At 45.2% G+C, this 18775-nt stretch overlaps 1 protein-coding gene across 2 annotated transcripts in view; it reads right to left on the minus strand.

Annotated features, from left to right (window-relative positions):
- Positions 1–1044: 1044 nt before the first annotated feature.
- LOC139563119 (polyamine-modulated factor 1-binding protein 1) overlaps positions 1045–18775 on the minus strand; it is a 193787-nt gene continuing 176056 nt past the window's right edge. For both annotated transcript variants that reach the window (XM_071381411.1, XM_071381410.1), the window contains 12 exons: positions 17502–17655; positions 16263–16430; positions 14892–15059; positions 14642–14809; positions 14278–14445; positions 9908–10075; positions 9513–9575; positions 9149–9258; positions 8980–9054; positions 8123–8216; positions 7903–7979; positions 1045–2890 (listed from right to left, as the gene is read on the minus strand). In XM_071381411.1, coding sequence (XP_071237512.1) covers positions 2800–2890; positions 7903–7979; positions 8123–8216; positions 8980–9054; positions 9149–9258; positions 9513–9575; positions 9908–10075; positions 14278–14445; positions 14642–14809; positions 14892–15059; positions 16263–16430; positions 17502–17655 — 1504 coding nt within the window. In that variant the 3' untranslated portion in view covers positions 1045–2799. The remainder of the gene's footprint in view (positions 2891–7902; positions 7980–8122; positions 8217–8979; positions 9055–9148; positions 9259–9512; positions 9576–9907; positions 10076–14277; positions 14446–14641; positions 14810–14891; positions 15060–16262; positions 16431–17501; positions 17656–18775) is intronic.

Consider the following 18775-nt stretch of genomic DNA (forward strand, 5'->3'; position numbering starts at 1 on the left):
GGAGTTGTAGCTCACTACTCAGTACCATTATAGTATCGGACTCAAAAGAGCAATACCATTTATAATCGGGTTACAAACACTATACTTATTTGAAAAAAGGATACACTTCCATTTTGTAGATTTTTCCCCCATCTTTGTATTTGTGTATAGGTTTCTTAAAATGTATACAATACGTCTCCGGAGGGCATTGGTGTTGTGTGTGTGATGTTGGTTGAATGTCTGTTACACCGGAATTACCCTATAAACGCAGTACTTGGGGAAATCCTAGGCATTAATAACAATTATTGGCATTCTTTAGTTTCCTCAGACACCTTAAGTGTTGGGTATTGACTGCTGTGCTGGAGAGAATGTTGCCTATTGATCCGACCAAGGCAGAAAGAGATGGTGTCTTCTTCCTGTAAAGCTGGGATTAATCCTAGCAGGCTGCCAGTGAACAACAGCCACTGCTCAATCCCATCGACTGACTAGGGCCTCTTTAGGACACATAACTTCCCTGTGAACACACCTCCTCTAAAGTTCGCCCTGCATGCTGGTGTGGATCATTACAATGATGAGCATGGTTTATTACTGTATTTGGGGGAGAGGGGGGCTATCGTTTGGATATCTTTAATATCTGCAAACAATAGTATTACATTTTGCTTTTAACTAGATCGATAAAATATAATTGTTTAATAAAAAATGTTCTATATATGTATTTAACGTCATGTTAAAATAAAACCACTGACCTCTATCAATAAATGAAGATCTAATCTCCAGTCTTGCCTGTTTCACATGTTTTATTCTTCACCACTGCACTATGTATAGTATGCTGCCATGTCTCTCTCCCAGTGGACTGTGTGCTTACTAACAGCTCATCTACTATTGCTTAGGGCTCTTATTTTCTTCTAGTCAGAAAAAATACTTTCTACTGTCAAGCTCCGACATCCCCAGTGATTGAAAGCTGGTGGCCATGGAACTCTCAGAGTTGCTCTCAAAGCTGCAGCAATGCCTGGATTCACACAGCCGACTCATGATGAATAGAGTAGTGCTAGAACAAAGGGACACTTGTTATGGGTTTAGATGCCTTTACCAGACTTGTATTTGGCCACAAAGACTTCTCTGCCTACACAATTCATTAGGATTTACATGAACTCAAGGATGTATTGCTCTAGGTGACTGAAAACATGAAATCCCCCAATACATTTATAGGACTTTTATCTAGACATCAAGTCATCATTTGACAACCACAGAAATAAGCAGGACTATTTCTCATACCACAATAAAAGGCTGGACACCTTTTTTCTGATTCTTTCTTTCTAGGTTTATATAAAAATGTAAATGAAACTCAAAACCCTGAATGGATAGATACAAGTATTTGTCAGATGGGTCATTCCACGAAGAGTGCCTTTTGATATTTTAAATAGAAATTGTCCACCAATATCGATTTTAAAAGCATGTTATATTCAATGAAGTGCCCTTTAATATAGACCGCATGGAGAATTCAATAAATCTGATTTTTAATATGAATAAAGGCTTGCTGAAGTACCAACCCTGTGTCACTTCTAGGAAGACTTCAACCCATTTAATCCAAACATTTCTACATCATTGTAAATCTCTAGCTATTCAGTCATTTCTGAAGATATTTATTTCATTTGATTAGTGATTCATTTACATCTGTCCCTCATTTTAAGGTCAACCCTCTCGTTTGAATATGTTGAAACTATTCCTTTACAAAAGAAACCCATCAAATAGTTAAATCATAGTGTAAAAGCAGGTGAGCTGGTTCTACTTGTTCGGCCATTTTCTGTTTTGTGATAGAAAACTAACAGGTCGAGCATAACACGAATAACCCTGTTACCCATAGATAGACAGGCTAGAAATGTTTAAGCAATTATATATATTTTTTGTGTGAAGCTTGCATTCAATTGCCACTCCCTGTTGCACACAACAAGCTTCCATTCCCACTGTCACGAGGGGATTTATGGCTGATTTAAGACGAGATCGTCAACCCTGATACGATCAACCCAGAGAATTTATTCGGTACTTAATAGGCACTAACTATAGTATTTTTTTAATTTAACCTCTTGAGATGGCAACGTGTTGAACATGTGCTCTTTAGGACAGAATGTCAACATTTTGTGAAATCACAAGTTACACTTCTAAAAAGGCACCGAATTGGTGGAAGGACCCAGATACTGTACAGGTAAGATTGTAATCTCTTACCATTACTCTTTCAGCCCAGTTCTACATTATGATTGTCTACTTATTCACAACAGATTTTCTGTACATTCATACATAAAGTTGTAAATTACAATCTAAGTACTGAGCCGATTTCTCAATAAATTGTAAGGCAAAGGTAGTAGTGCCACAAAATCACAATAAGTCATCGAGAACACAGGAAAGGGAACATATTGTGCCACAAAGATAAGATTTAGGGAAAAAAAGGATATACTGAAAATACCAAAGAAATTAAATTATTCAAGTTTAGTATTCTCATTAAATAATCTTAAATATAAAACAATCATGTATTCATATCTATCAAACTACAAATCAAATATATATATTTGTGTGCTGTATTCTCTTGAGTCATAATAACTACCTGTACTTCCCTTCTCATTGGTTCATACTAGCACCCACCAGTGTCCCTTCCTGAGATGTGTAGGGCGTGGCCCGTTCCAGCTGAGAGAGCGGGTCTGCTCCAACGGTGGTGGCCACATGGCAGGGGTCTGCGCTCCAGGGCCCTAAGGGCCACTCTTCTGGCCACCTCCGCAGCAAACGTGGCCCCCCTTCCTGCCAGGCAGGCACAGGCTGCGTCTGGGGCTAGCGCAGATGCAGATTGGCAGCCAGAGTTTTCCTCCTCCACAGGTTGTCTCCCTGACCACTCAAAGCTCCTCTCGCAGTCAGAGCAGATCTGAGACAGAGCAGCGGCAGACAGAAACAGATTACTCTACATTCAAATAAGATACCGTCAATAGTCAGCCTCAGAGCTCAGTGTTACTATTGGTATGTTGGCATCACCATGGACCTTAACTTTGCATATTTATCATCATGAATATTATCCATAGAATTACTGTTAATACATGACTCATGACGTATCATTCACCTCCCACTGCAGAAATACTGCCAATCATTCCCCTACCTAATACTATCCCTTTGTGTCCTCTGTTGGCGAGTTGATATCCATTTCAGTGTATTAACCTACCGGTACACTACTGAACAGGCCTCCTGCTGCTAGCTTGTCTCTGCTCTGGTACTGGCTCTGTTCTCTAAACTGCTGAGTCTCTCTAGAACTCTCCTCTTGGTCTGGGGCAGGGAGGGTCTCCCCACTGTAGGGGAGGAGAGGGCTGATGGTTTTCAATGGGTCAGAGTGGAGTGGATCTGCACTACCCACCTTAACCATGACCTCTATTGACTACAACTAGTTTAGCGCCACCTCGCTGCATATATCCACGTCAAAACAGAGCCTGTCTCATTACCTGATGGACCAAATGTTGATGGCTCTGTTCGTCAACAGCCCTCTAACCGAATGCAAATTCTGTCTACTTATTTTGGTAAACCTTCCACGATGTCGCAATCCCTGTTAAGCTTCTTGTTGACCGGGTCTGCCAGCTTTGTGTACACAACTGGCTCCTTGGATATTCCAGCCGCATTGTTAATGTGTGCCCTTTTGTGCCGTTTCATTCCGCCGAGATAAACAGGCTCACAGATGCAAAATTATTCCAACACAGATAATTAGCAGAAGAAACAATCACAAGTATGAATAATAATCTGCATTGGGAACATTAGAACTTTTAAACATGGGAACAGGGGGGATTCTGGGCAACAAGGGAAATGAGCTTATCAAATAAAGCTTGGCAAATGTGCAGTGAATGAAATAAGTCAATCATTTTAATGTGAGAGAGGAGCCCTGAGGAGAATAAATAAGCAATCGCCACATCATGCAGGGAGAACAAATGAGCATGGCGCACAATTAGGCAGGGTTACATTCTGTTGGAGCTGTGAGCACGGGGTGCGCTAATGAGCTCCCTGTGTGTGTGTGTGTGTGTGTGTGTGTGTGTGTGTGTGTGTGTGTGTGTGTGTGTGTGTGTGTGTGTGTGTGTGTGTGTGTGTGTGTGTGTGTGTGTGTGTGTGTGTGTGTGTGTGTGTGTGTGTGTGTGTGTGTGTGTGTGTGTGTGTGTGTGTGTGTGTGTGTGTGTGTGTGTGTGTGTGTGTGTGTGTGCGTGAGTCTATTTGTGTGCAAGTGTCTTGAGGAAGGAAGGAGAGAAGAAGAGTAAGAAATCAAAACCCCTTTCCATCAAAATTCTGATGATGTACAGGCTCCTTTAAGGCAGACAGATAGACAGATAAGCTAGGAGGTAATTCAGGCGAGGGACCGGCTTGAAAGTGAGAGGGCTATCAGACAATCTGGCATCTGGGCCAAGTAGACATGTAGTCAGGCAGGCAGTCAGACAGACAGAGCAATAGGCAGGTGTGTCAGCCAGACAACAGGACGTTCAGCAGGAGCCACGTCACAGGCTTTCAAAGGAAAGTCAAAGTTATTAACTATTCAATCACATGAAGGGGAGGTGAAGGTGCGAAAGGTTGCAGACCAAAGCACTTTCTCTCCCGCGCATTAAGAGCCTGGTCCAGCGCTTCGGTGCTTTGTGTGGAAGAGAAATAGATTGCCTCCCAGGAAGACGACTGCTCACATAGTCTCTTTTCACCTTTTTCTCCTGTAATAACAGCAATCTGTTGTGAAAATCTAATCCCAAGTACCATTTACACTGCATCTAGATAACTTCTGCTTGGGAAAGCGGACAACATGAATATTTAATTTGCTGATATCCAAATAAACAGCACAAGCCATCAATCAGCCGGCCTTCTAACAGGAAGTGAACTGGAAAGGGACATTGATAATGAACACCACGCGTAGAAGGAAATGCACATCTCACATCAGCTGCATGCCTTTATTTCTGCTACTGGCCATTAGGGCTGGGAATGGCCCGGCATCTCACCATACAATATTATTGTGATACTTAGGTGCTGATACGATGTGTACTGCGATTCTCACGATTCTATATGTATTGCGATTCGGTATTTGTGATTTCGTCACTGTCTGCTGCAGTGACGAGAGTCATGAGAAAACGAGTTTTGATCAGTCATGGAAATAAAAGTGCAGAATTTTTTTGGCTCCCGCATTAAAAAGAAGATGAAGAAAAAATACTGGTGTTTTGGTGCAGGTACAGCCAACTAGCGCACAAATTATTTTGCGATATTGTCAAAACGATACGATAGATTGTAAAAAATTCTATCCCGATATGTAACTGTATCGATATGCACTAAAACTCCTAGTCATCCTTATCTACAACACACTGCAGTGTACATGGGCCTTACAATCACGAGTGTACAAGTGTACAAACACTCTAAATGTGGATAAACCGACCCGTATGACATATTCATGACAACAAATCAGGCATGAATACTGTCCTTCATTTAAGTAGTAGCTATATCCTAGGCATTAAAGTCAGATATGGCTGCATCCCCCTCTCCTCTCCTCTTCTCTCCTCTCCCTGGCCTAATTCTCCGTGGTGGATAAGAAGGATCAGCAGTCCATCCATATGCACACATATCTATGGAGTGGATGTCAGGTCTCAGCTTGGCTCTAGTGCTGAAAGCCCTGGTAATGACACTTAATGAAAGCTGGGGAGAAGAGCCAGGCATGCATAAGGAAGGAGAGGCCCAGTGTCCTCCCCCAGCACCCTCCTCCCCCCCATCAGCCCTGCTCAGGCCCTCAGACGCCATAAATAAACAAACGCAGTGCGTGCACGAGAATGGACGACTGTTCCCTCTGCTCCTCTCATGCCATTCACTTATTTATCTATTTATTTGTATTTTCTCTCTCTCTCTCTCTCTCTCTCTCTCTCTCTCTCTCTCTCTCTCTCTCTCTCTCTCTCTCTCTCTCTCTCTCTCTCTCTCTCTCTCTCTCTCTCTCTCTCTCTCTCTCTCTCTCTCTCTCTCTCTCTCTCTCTCTCTCTCTCTCTCTCTCTCTCTCTCTCTCTCTCTGTCCCTCCCTCCCTCCCTCCCTCCCTCCGGCTGCTTTTAGAGCTCCTCTGTGTTCTCCCAGCTCCCTACAGGCTTCCTGGATTTCCTGGAACATTAGCTGAGTGAAGTCGCAGTCATCCAGTGGGCCTTTATGGGCTGAGTTTGCATCTGCCCTCCATCGGTATCAGGCCAGGCAACACGCACGACGCACGCACACACAACGCACACACAAACACTTTATTAGCCTACAGTACGCTCTCCAGAGCAACGTCCACCCAATGCCTCAGTGCTCCTCAACTTCATATTGCAACTTTTAAAAATGTTGTTTAACACACTCAGCCAACCAGTTAAACTAACTGTTCTTTCAAAGCAGGTTTTAAGTTCTAAAGGGTCTTTTGGTACATTACCCACCTTGCGTAAGACGTTTGAGAGAGATCAGTGTGGTGTGCTGTAAGTGACAGCATGAGGATGAGGTTAGGGACATGATGAGTGTTGAGGCTCCGTTATCAGAGCAAACACAGGGAATGATGGGATAGAATAGATTCCACTCACTACAAGCCTCTAATCAACACAGTCAGCACAGGGCTCTGATTGGGTTCACACAACCAGCCTAGTCTCTTCCTCTCTCCCTCCCTCTATCTCACACTCAACAAAAGTTATCCCACGAATCAGCCCTAACTTTACCGCATTTCAATTTAGGAGGAAATCAGACGGGAACGTATTACAGGGAAATGCCACTGAGCACAGGACTGGCTTACTTTAAAGCGAGGAGGTATAGGCAGGGCGAAATGAGACGGCTTCAACTGTCAAACAACCAAATGGAACACAATTTCACCAATAAATCGCCTTTTCTCAGCATGACATATAAAATGCAAGTTCAATTTAAAAAATATATAGTCGGTACCATGGCAATGTGTGGGTGATGTCTGTCTGAGTGTCTAGACTGGTTTCTGAAAACAGACATGACTAAGACCTGGCTGGCCCAGAGGAGAGGAGATCGTGTCCTTGGATGGCTCTGTCTGTCCATCTGTCTGTCTGCCTATCCACCTGTCTACCTGTGCTTGCCTCTCTGTTTGTCTGTCTGCTGTCTCTGTTAGGTGGGACGATCAGACCTGATAGGAGGCTAGACTAGAGGTCATCTCTAAGCCCTCCTCCAGTCCTCAGTGTCAGAGCACCAGGCTTTTGATTACCACCGTCCATAGCCACCTCTAGGATTTCCCGCCTGAATGCACAAATGCATCTTCGGTGTTAACAAGCCGCAGTGGTCCTGTGGGGCAGGAAGGGCCGGTGGCGTCTGGGCCCTGGCGTGAGGAGACTGCAGTGGGGGTCACCCAGGGTGCGGAGGGGGAACTCGGAACAGCGAAACTGTTCTACTCTGGGAGATGGAGAGAGTGGCTGAGACAGGCTGGGCTGCATTAGAGGGGGGTGGGGATTTGAAACACCAATCTGCAGGCTTCTCAGAGGCTCTCAGGCCACTGATTTCACAGCCGGACGACACGGACCATTAGCCCCAAGAAACACAGAGAAGCCTATGCTAATCCCAGAACAACAGAAATCAACATGGCTGCCAATAGCTCTTATGAGTTACAGACGGGCTCCCGCTCTTAACCAATACTGTCTGAGATGTGTTGGTGATTGTTGCTATTGACCCATGTCTCAGCTCTACTCTAGAAACACACAGAGAGGAATTCACTCAGTCCGGGAAGTCACTGCTTTGTCACTGATGCTGTCTCTAGAGCCCCAGCAAAGAAACTAGTGAGGAGTTAGAGGACATGTAGTCATTAGCCTCGTATGTAGCTGCTGCTTCTTGTTCCTGGAGAACTGGGAAGTTGCCAGGGGATGGACTAGAGCCAAGCCCACTGATCCAGTGACTCAGGTCAGTGCCAGTAGTACAGTACTCACTCTGTGTGGAGCAGCTGGACAGGAAGTCTGGTCAGGGCACTGCGCTGGCGCTGGTCACTCATACTGGCTTGAGAGGCCTGACACAAAAACAAGTGACATTACGCAATAGAAAGGATCAATGCTCTTCAATTAGTGTTGTTATATTACAGTATATCAGGGTTGTAAATGTGTGGAGGTCTGACAGTGTTATCCAGTGTGTGTAACTGTGTATGGTACGTACCCTGAACCTCTCGGCTTCAATCCTGCTCTCATCCAGCTCAGCCTTCAGCCTCTTCATCTCCTCCTGCAGACCCTCCACACTCTCCTGCAGGTGACTGGACACACAGTTAATAAACCGGGTCACAACTCCTGGGTGGCTCCATTTACACTTATTTCACAAATATAGCATGTTCCCTGCTCCATCTAATCTAAAGCCACCTAACGCCTGTACACTTGCTAACCAGTGCTCTAAACATGGGGACCTGATCATAATTAAAAACTTGGTGGTTTGAGCCTTGACTGCTGATTGGCTGACAGTCGTGGTATATTTAAGCAATAAGGTCCGAGGGAGTGTGGTATATGGCCAATATACCACGGCTAAGGGCTGTTCTTAGGCACAACGCAACAAGATGCCTTACTGCGATTATAAACTGGTTACCAATGTAATTAGAGCAGTAAAAATGTTTTGTCATACCCGTGGTATACAGTCTGATACACCACGGCTGTCAACCAATCAGCATTCAGGGCTCGAACCACCCAGTTTATAAATAGACTGTATACCACGGGTATAACAAAACATGTATTTTTACTACTCTAATTACATTGGTAACCAGTTTAAAATAGTAATAAGGCACCTCAGGGGTTTGTGGTATATGGCCAATATACCACGGCTAATGGTTGTATCCACGCACTCCACGTTGCGTTGTGCTAATAACAGCTCTTGGCCATGGTATATTGGCAAGATACCACACCCCCTCAGGCCGTATTGCTTAAACATAGCACCATTTATCATTATCATGTCTCCTGTGAATAAAATAAATCAACAATGTGAGTCGAACAATAACAGGGCAGGCTGGATGTGTGTGGAAGAGCTCTTACTCCTTCTCTGCAGTGAGATGGATGATCGTTTTGCTCTGGTCTTTGATCTTGAAGTTCAGTTTTTCATTGCCTTGCCTGTCGACAGGGTTAAGACAGGGTTAATGCTGCTTAGTGAATGTAGAGTAGAATGTGACTGGGCATCAGTGTGTGGAGTTAGGTATGCTCTTACTTCTGCTCCTTCACCCACTGGTTGACGTTGGTTACCACCAGCTCACTCTCCCTGTGTAGAAGAGAACTGTCTGAACGAGCGTTACCCAGAGACTGGCGCAACACCTCCACCTGAGACAGCGAGATGGGGTGAGAGAGAGGGAGAGAGAGAGAGAGAGAGAGAGAGAGAGAGAGAGAGAGAGAGAGAGAGAGAGAGAGAGAGAGAGAGAGAGAGAGAGAGAGAGAGAGAGAGAGAGAGAGAGAGAGAGAGAGAGAGAGAGAGAGAGAGAGAGAGAGAGAGAGAGAGAGAGAGGTAATGAGAGTCTATAACTCAGAACTCTAACAGTGTCTATCTGACATATCTGGAGGTTTTAAGGGTTCACTACCTCATTAGCTGCTGTGCTGTACTTGTGCTCCATGGAATGGAGCTGTGAGTGTAAGGCATCCACCTGAACAGAGACACATGAACAAACCCCTGCTGCACATTGTAATGGCTATACAGCTCATTTTCCATTGAGAGGTGATTACTAACGATGCTGTTTGGCCTTTCTGTGCCAGTGCAAAGTGTGAGGATATATGTCATAACTAGAGCCAAGAGGTTTTCATGAGCCCATCAATTGATCAGGAAATCTTTGGGCCTAGTTACACAGTAAGGCTACCGGCTATAATAAGGGCCCAGAGTTTTTCCTGATCCGGTCACATGGTCAGCAAAACCTCCTATCACTAGTCATAAACCCTACCAGAATGTCCCCAGAACCCATTGTGTAAGTGTGTGTCTGACCTGGGCCACCTTGACATGGTAGTTCTCCCTGAGAGAAGCCATCTCCACTTTCATCAGCACCACCTCCTCCTCCTGGACCTCCAGGGCTACCAGCTGCTCCTGGCCCCAGCGCTGAGACCTCCCCAGCTGGGCACTCAGCTCTGCCAGCCTGCCCTCACAGGACCGAGTCTAGGTGAGAGAGGGATGATACCTGTCATTGTCATTTCCTAATATACTATTTGTTCTAATTTCTGAAGACTGATGGACCTTTAAAATGAATGATGAACAATGAGTCACAGCAACATGCAATGTATATTCATGAGTGTTTCCCATAACCCTGCCCAGGTAGGAAACTGGGAAACGATAGTTCATTAGTTAATTACATTGTAGTGAACTCCTCCATAAACATCTCCTTCTAGTAACCTTGTCATAGTCACATTCATCTGACTCTAAATCACTCTTAACAATGCTCGCGTATGCTTATATGCATGTACATGTTGAGCCACTACATCAAAGAACTGGTCACTGGTCAACATAAATTACACGTTTTTCTTTATAGGAACAATGTGAAGGACAGCAGTAACCAGTCCTCCCTAGCCACATCCCCTGCCCTATCCTCTGCCTGCTTGGCTGGGACACACGGAGGCTGTGCAGTGTTCACATCCCCACCACAATGACCTTTCCACAAGCCCAGGGAGCACGCAATGCAGACGAGAGGCAATACATTTAATGAAAGAAGCAAAGGCAATTAAAGTGGTGTGTGTGTGGGGAGTGGGAGGGAGCCTGACTGGAGGCTCCAAACTGCAGTACAGCAGCTCTTTATTCCCCCTAACCCCTGTGTGACAGCATCGCAACCCCAGTCTGATCATCCTCTTGCTGCGTTCACCTGCTAATCCAGACAGGATTAGGACAGCCGTGCACACACCCACAAATACACACACACACCCCCCATCTAAGCTACACATACATACAGTATGTAGATACACATCAAGCACATAGAAAACACAGACACCACACACTGATGTTAACACATTCACACACATAACCACACACACGTTTAGGTGTGTGAAATGAGTTGCTCTCCCCCAGCCCAGTGTCTTCCCTCCCCACCTCCCCAGAACCCAGCCATACCACACGGCCAGAGAATCATTACTCCCTTCCTCTGATCCCACCAAGCAACCAGCAATTATTTCTAAAAATGGAAAGTAAAAACAGACAACCAACCACACACGCGCGCACGCGCACACACGCACACGCACGCGCGCACACACACACACACACACACACACACACACACACACACACACACACACACACACACACACACACACACACACACACACACACACACACACACACACACACACACACACACACACACGCGCACACACACACACACACACACACACCCTGCTGCACATAATCATTATTTTTTGTGGGACGGGTTGCGCGGGGAGGGGGCAACTCACACTTCATTTTCTCTGGCGGAGTTTGCTGACCGCAAAATGACAAGGATCCTCTTCCTAAACCAATTAAGAGGGCAGAGCGCCGCTGTTACCATGCAACATTGACAGCACTTAAGGAGGATGACGTGAGACCACAGCGATGAGCCACAGAGATGTGCCCTCGGCTAAACACACATACAAACACATTGTAGAGAGGTTTGGCACTGCAGAGCAAGCACACACAGCTCTTATGTGCCTGTGTACACAAACAAAGTGCTTTGGATTTGTCACAATACAAACACAATGCTTAGAATATTTAAACCATAAGGTCTCTTAGACATTTTCACATTTTCAATTGAAAACCTGTTACTACATTTCTGTACTGTATGAGGCCTTAGATAAACTGTGATTTATATTTTGGCTATTATGTGAGGCAGTTCCTCTAAGCAAAACTGTGTGTGTGTGCGTGTGTGTAAATGTTTGTGTCTTTGCAAACTCTTTCTCTATGTATGAATGAGTGTGTGTGTGTGTGTGGTGTGTGTGTGTGTGTGTGTGTGTGTGTGTGTGTGTGTGTGTGTGTGTGTGTGTGTGTGTGTGTGTGTGTGTGTGTGTGTGTGTGTGTGTGTGTGTGTGTGTGTGTGTGTGTGTGTGTGTGCGTGCGTGCTGTACATGCAGACTCTGTGGGGGTCTGGGAGAGAGGTCTCATTATCCAATCAGCTTTAGGAATACAGCCCCGGACACACAGAAAGGGCCGTGCTACAAGTCACACCTCTTTTCTCTACAACAGAACCTGCTCTCTCCTGTAGTGGTCAATTAGTGTACAACGCGACCTGTGGAGGTTAAGTCTCTACTTCACAGGGGCTGTGTGCTCCACACTAATGACCAGGCATTATAAGGGTGTAGTGTTCATTTCCAGCCCTGGGTGTATATTACACTAGATAACCCCCTTTCCTATTATACAACACATAAGGTTGAAAGATTGAGCCATCACACTTCTAATCATGTGATGGTGTAGTGGTTGGCTACAGGCTGTAACAGTCTAGGATTTAATGTGAGGTTATCTGATTCATGACCTAATGGTTGGATACAGGCTGTAACAGTCTAGGATTTAATGTGAGGTTATCTGGTTCATGACCTAATGGTTGGATACAGGCTGTAACAGTCTAGGATTTAATGTGAGGTTATCTGATTCATGACCTAATGGTTGGATACAGGCTGTAACAGTCTAGGATTTAATGTGAGGTTATCTGATTCATGACCTAGTGGTTGGCTACAGGCTGTAACAGTCTAGGATTTAATGTGAGGTAATCTGGTTCATGACCTAATGGTTGGATACAGGCTGTAACAGTCTAGGATTTAATGTGAGGTAATCTGATTCATGACCTAATGGTTGGATACAGGCTGTAACAGTCTAGGATTTAATGTGAGGTAATCTGATTCATGACCTAATGGTTGGATACAGGCTGTAACAGTCTAGGATTTAATGTGAGGTAATCTGATTCATGACCTAGTGGTTGGCTACAGGCTGTAACAGTCTAGGATTTAATGTGAGGTTATCTGATTCATGACCTAATGGTTGGATACAGGCTGTAACAGTCTAGGATTTAATGTGAGGTTATCTGATTCATGACCTAATGGTTGGATACAGGCTGTAACAGTCTAGGATTTAATGTGAGGTTATCTGATTCATGACCTAATGGTTGGATACAGGCTGTAACAGTCTAGGATTTAATGTGAGGTTATCTGATTCATGACCTAATGGTTGGATACAGGCTGTAACAGTCTAGGATTTAATGTGAGGTAATCTGGTTCATGACCTAATGGTTGGATACAGGCTGTAACAGTCTAGGATTTAATGTGAGGTTATCTGGTTCATGACCTAATGGTTGGATACAGGCTGTAACAGTCTAGGATTTAATGTGAGGTTATCTGATTCATGACCTAATGGTTGGATACAGGCTGTAACAGTCTAGGATTTAATGTGAGGTTATCTGGTTCATGACCTAATGGTTGGATACAGGCTGTAACAGTCTAGGATTTAATGTGAGGTTATCTGATTCATGACCTAATGGTTGGATACAGGCTGTAACAGTCTAGGATTTAATGTGAGGTTATCTGATTCATGACCTAATGGTTGGATACAGGCTGTAACAGTCTAGGATTTAATGTGAGGTTATCTGATTCATGACCTAATGGTTGGATACAGGCTGTAACAGTCTAGGATTTAATGTGAGGTTATCTGGTTCATGACCTAATGGTTGGATACAGGCTGTAACAGTCTAGGATTTAATGTGAGGTTATCTGATTCATGACCTAATGGTTGGATACAGGCTGTAACAGTCTAGGATTTAATGTGAGGTTATCTGGTTCATGACCTAATGGTTGGATACAGGCTGTAACAGTCTAGGATTTAATGTGAGGTTATCTGATTCATGACCTAATGGTTGGATACAGGCTGTAACAGTCTAGGATTTAATGTGAGGTTATCTGATTCATGACCTAATGGTTGGATACAGGCTGTAACAGTCTAGGATTTAATGTGAGGTTATCTGATTCATGACCTAATGGTTGGATACAGGCTGTAACAGTCTAGGATTTAATGTGAGGTTATCTGGTTCATGACCTAATGGTTGGATACAGGCTGTAACAGTCTAGGATTTAATGTGAGGTTATCTGGTTCATGACCTAATGGTTGGATACAGGCTGTAACAGTCTAGGATTTAATGTGAGGTTATCTGGTTCATGACCTAATGGTTGGATACAGGCTGTAACAGTCTAGGATTTAATGTGAGGTTATCTGGTTCATGACCTAATGGTTGGCTGTTGACAGTGTAAGATCTAGAACCAGATCAGTGGTTATTGGATATTGACAATGAAATGGATGGTTATTGGTTAATTGCCATGAGGATGAATGGAAATGTTGATGTGTAGATCCTTCTCTCTCACCTCGTCCAGTGACTGTCTGCTGGCAGTGCGTAGTCTGTGGAGCTCTGCAGCCAGCTGCCTGGTCCTCTCCTCCTGGCCCCCTCTCTCCTCTGACAGCTGGGAGCTCCTCTGCTGCAGGCGGGACAGCTCACTACGTAGACCTGCAGCCTCACCACTCTGCTCAGCCATCTGACCAGTACCACCACACACACAGCCGCACACCACAAAACAAACATCCACACAAAATATACATTGTTAGTCCCACTACACATTATTTCCTCACAGTCATTACCCTAAAACAAGTTGAGAGTTGATGTCATTGTTTTAACGTCAGTATTTTCAATACATGCCTGACAGAGTACCAGTGTGTAAGCAGGGCACCTACCAGCTCCATGCTCTCTCTATGGGAAGCCTGGGTGGAGGCCAGCTCCAGTCTCAGCTCTCTGAGGCTGTGTTGTGCTGCTGCTGTGTCCCTGGTCCCCTGCCTGCTGTTGGCCTGGGCCTCCTCTACACACTCCCTCAGCCTGGACACTGTCTCCTGAAGGACACTCATCTGGAGAGGAGAACACACACATGGAACATGGGCCCCAAACTACACACAAAATACACTCATATGGACAGTATGTGACTGTGACCTCTTGGCTGTGGCCCTGGCTCTGGCCCTCCCTGCTCTCCAGCTCCCTCCTGCACTGCTGCAGCTGAGCCTGGCAGGCTGTCTGTTCCTCCTGCAGCCTCTGGGTGGTGCTCTGCAGCTCTACCACACACTCCTGTAGGCACCCCACAGTCCTCTCCCGCTCCTTCAGCTGTAGGACAGACAGGAGAAACCTCTATCAGAGCTCCCATCAGGTGTGTGTGCCACTGTGTGTATATCAGGCTCAAAGATAGATGGGACTAAATCTGACAATCGCAGCGCCATCTTAGCTCTCTGTTCCACGATTAAGTAACATGGATGGGCAGATAGATGAGAGATCTGCACTTATATGCATGACAGATTTTAAATTGGGATTAAGGAGATTAATTTCAGGCCGTAATTGAGTGAGAAACTTTTTGATCAGATTGATTTAACTTTCTAAAGATATGAATTATGTGCTTCAATTAAATTTCCTAGCAGCTGAACAGTTGGTAAATTGCCGCGCTTCAGGCTTGTATCCCTTTGGCTGGTGGAAAACTATTATTTCACTAAATTCATGACGTGTGCAGATCTGACTCATTTCTCTTGCTTCCTTGGGGGTTAAAAAAAGAATTACTATTTTTGAAACACAAATTCAGAGACGGAAACTAATTCAATTTGCGAGCATGGCTGGAGGGGGAATCTGAGTGGATTGTAGATGAGTGTAGCCAGGCTTCAGTCAGACACTATGTGAGGAGAAGACGCTCTCCTGATGAATGGAAAAACAACATCCTGTAAAGCCAAAAAATGCCTTTTGAAACGTTTAACTGTCAGCAAGCACAGGTTTAATTCATGAGGTTCACTGACACTAATTATTTGTGTTGGGAAATTGCATTTAGTCATAAATCAACAGAAAAACACTACAGTATGATTAACATGTGTTGTGTGAGTGTGACATGCATTTGCAATATGTGTGAATTTAATGACTGCATATTTCTAGTTGAGCGCTAGTTTTTGGATACATTAGTATGTGTGTGAAAGCACCTGGTTGAGTGCTGAGTTGTTGACTGCACATGTCTAGTTGAGTGCTAGTTTTATATACATTATTATAAACTGGTTGGTTCAAGCCTGAATGGTGATTGTCTGACAGCCACGCTATACCACGGGTATAGCAAAACATTTATTTTTACTGCTTTAATTACATTGGTAACCAGTTTATAATAGCAATAAGACACCTCTGGGTTTGTGGTATATGGCCAATATACCATGGCTAAGGGCTGTATCCAGGCACTCTGTGTTGCGCCGTGCATAAGAACAGCCCTTAGCCATGGTATATTGGCCATATTGCACAAACCCCAGAGGTGCCTTATTGATTAATTATAGTGTTTGACTCTACCTGGCTGTGAGCTGCTTCCAGGTTGGTTCTGAGCTGGTTTCTCTCTGACTCCAGCTGGGCCTCTCTCTCCCTGGCCCCCTGGTTCCTCTCCTGCAGCTCCTGCTGCCTGTCCTGCTCCTGGGACAGCTCTGCCCGCAGTGCCCGGCTGGCATCAGCCTGCTCCTGCAGCTGGAACACAGAGAGACAACCACAGTCACACACCCAACCAACCGACTACACGTTTACAGGCAATATTCTGAGGTTAGGCTACATTTTAGTCTTAGCATAGGGGTTCCCAAACCTTTCCAGTCCGGGCCCCCCTTCCAGCATTGGGGAACATCCTGAGCACGCGCAACGTCTATTTCTATGGGCACAAGCACTGTTCATGACACAAACTGTTCACACCCCTCTTGTTGGTGGAGAGAACTTTGCAGGTTTAAAGCTTATTTCCTGCAATTCTACACATTTTGTAATGGGGTGTAATGAACATTTTAAAGTTTTAAAGCAAATTGTCTTGCAATTCTATTCATTTTGCCATGTCTAATGTGCATTCATGCCATATTTGAGTGACAAAAAAATGACACCAATATATATCGTAAAAAATAAATAAACGTCAGCTGACATGGGCTAGTTGATCTGGACAAGTTTTAAATAGCTCTCTAAGGTATGCAATGATTGACATGACAAGAGGAACTGATGATGCACTACCCAATTTGGAAATTGCACCCTGTGTATACTAATATTACAACTTTCAAGTTTAAAAGTTTAAAGCCGGACTGAGCCTGACACATGACTCGTCCTTCACCTCCCGAGCCCGTTGGGGAGTTGCAGCGATGAGACAAGATCGAATGTTTTTTTAGTTAAAAAAAATCTCAATAAAGAAGTTATCAGCAAAGTCACTGCTAGCAGGAAAAGTCAAGTGCTAGGCTACTGGGTCATTAGCTATCCCAAATCAATATATTGATCTAGTGTAACGGGACAACCTCTTTTCACGCCACTTTGATACAAAGTGATTTTCGTAGCAGGTTACGAGAGCATTTTCGCTAAACCTAAACATTTTCCTAACCTTAACCTCAGTCTCCTAACCGGCTACGACAAATTCACTTTGGTATTGAAGTGGCGTTAAAAGACTGTTCCTCTAGTGTAACAGACCCTAAATGACTGGGAGAGGCTCCCCAAGGTGGTGACTGGTTTCAGAACACTGTTTGTAGGAACCTGTTAGTTGGTTGGATAACTTTATGTGTTAATGTTGGGTCTTACCTGCTGCTGTAGAGTCCTGAGTGTGTCCTTGGTGCTGGTCAGCTCTGCCTCTAGCTGCTGAGCCCCCTGCTGGTGTGTGTTGGCCTCCTGCTGAGCACTGAGCTGGGCCTGCCTGCTCTCCCCTGCCTCCTTCTTCAGACTCTCCACCTGGGTCCTGATACACACACATAGCCAGACACACCTTCAGTCAGGGGCTCCCAGTCTTTAAACGACCACTACTTTCAAACTGGCATGTTTGATACCTCTCTCTGCCAACGCTACCCCCCACATGCTGTAAACTTTGTTTTCACTATTGTTCACATTTTCAAAATCAAAGGGAATTTAATTTATCTTGTGATGTAATGCGAGAAACGTAATCATTGGAGAGTAATGCGTATGTGTTTGTGTCTGCCAGATTTAATCTGAGCAGGCAAGCCTGAACATTTAATGAGAGGACGTTGCACTAATTCTGTCTGTGCGGTGCTTTGCGGTGTGGCATGGTGTAGTGGGGCGAGCGTTGGGCTGATGGGGCGCCGGGGCGTGAGTGATGGGATCAGAGCTGTGTGTGTGAGGGATGGCCAGGGCCTGTTTACCGCCAGGTGAAGCAGCTAATCAAATCCCAGAGAGAGGCCCAGTTCAGCGCCCTCTCTCCCTGAGACATTAACTCAGACCACAGCCAAGCGTCAAAGCCCTCGCCTGCCCAGGGAGGGACACACCACGCGTTAGGGAGGGTGACGAGGGACGCACCAGCACTGTGAAGGAGGAACTTATACTGTACGTAGAGCAGAGTGTGAGGGTGGCGTTCCCTAGGGACATGTTCTACCAAGGAGTTGCCCCTCCTCTCTGCCAATACCCATCCGATAAGCAACACCTTTACAGTCTAAGAAAAAGGGAGAACGAGAGATATAGAGGAGGTGGGCGGGGGTTGAGGGGTAAAGCCCTTCCAGAAGTGAGTGAGTGGTTGAGAGTGTGTGTGTGTGTGTGGAGGGGGGGGGGCCCAGAGCCTTCTCAGTGCTCACCTCCCTCTCCCATTGACAAGGCGGCCGCAGTAACAGCAAATCGATGGCTCGTGAATCCCCTGCATCCCCCCCTCTCCAGGCTGATCAATATCCCTGGCAATTAGAATCCCCTATCTGCATGGTTGTGGGGACGTCTGGGTGGCTCACCAGCCCACAAACACCCAATTTAGTCCTCAGCCTATCACTTAATTACTAAATCCTCCCTAATGCCTATTGGCAGGCAGTGGGCGCACTCCAAGCGGAGGGACGGCTGACTGAACAGGAGACCTTTGGCAA

The sequence above is a fragment of the Salvelinus alpinus genome, chromosome 33 (assembly GCF_045679555.1).
Source record: "Salvelinus alpinus chromosome 33, SLU_Salpinus.1, whole genome shotgun sequence".
In the NCBI taxonomy this organism is placed as follows: domain Eukaryota; kingdom Metazoa; phylum Chordata; class Actinopteri; order Salmoniformes; family Salmonidae; genus Salvelinus; species Salvelinus alpinus.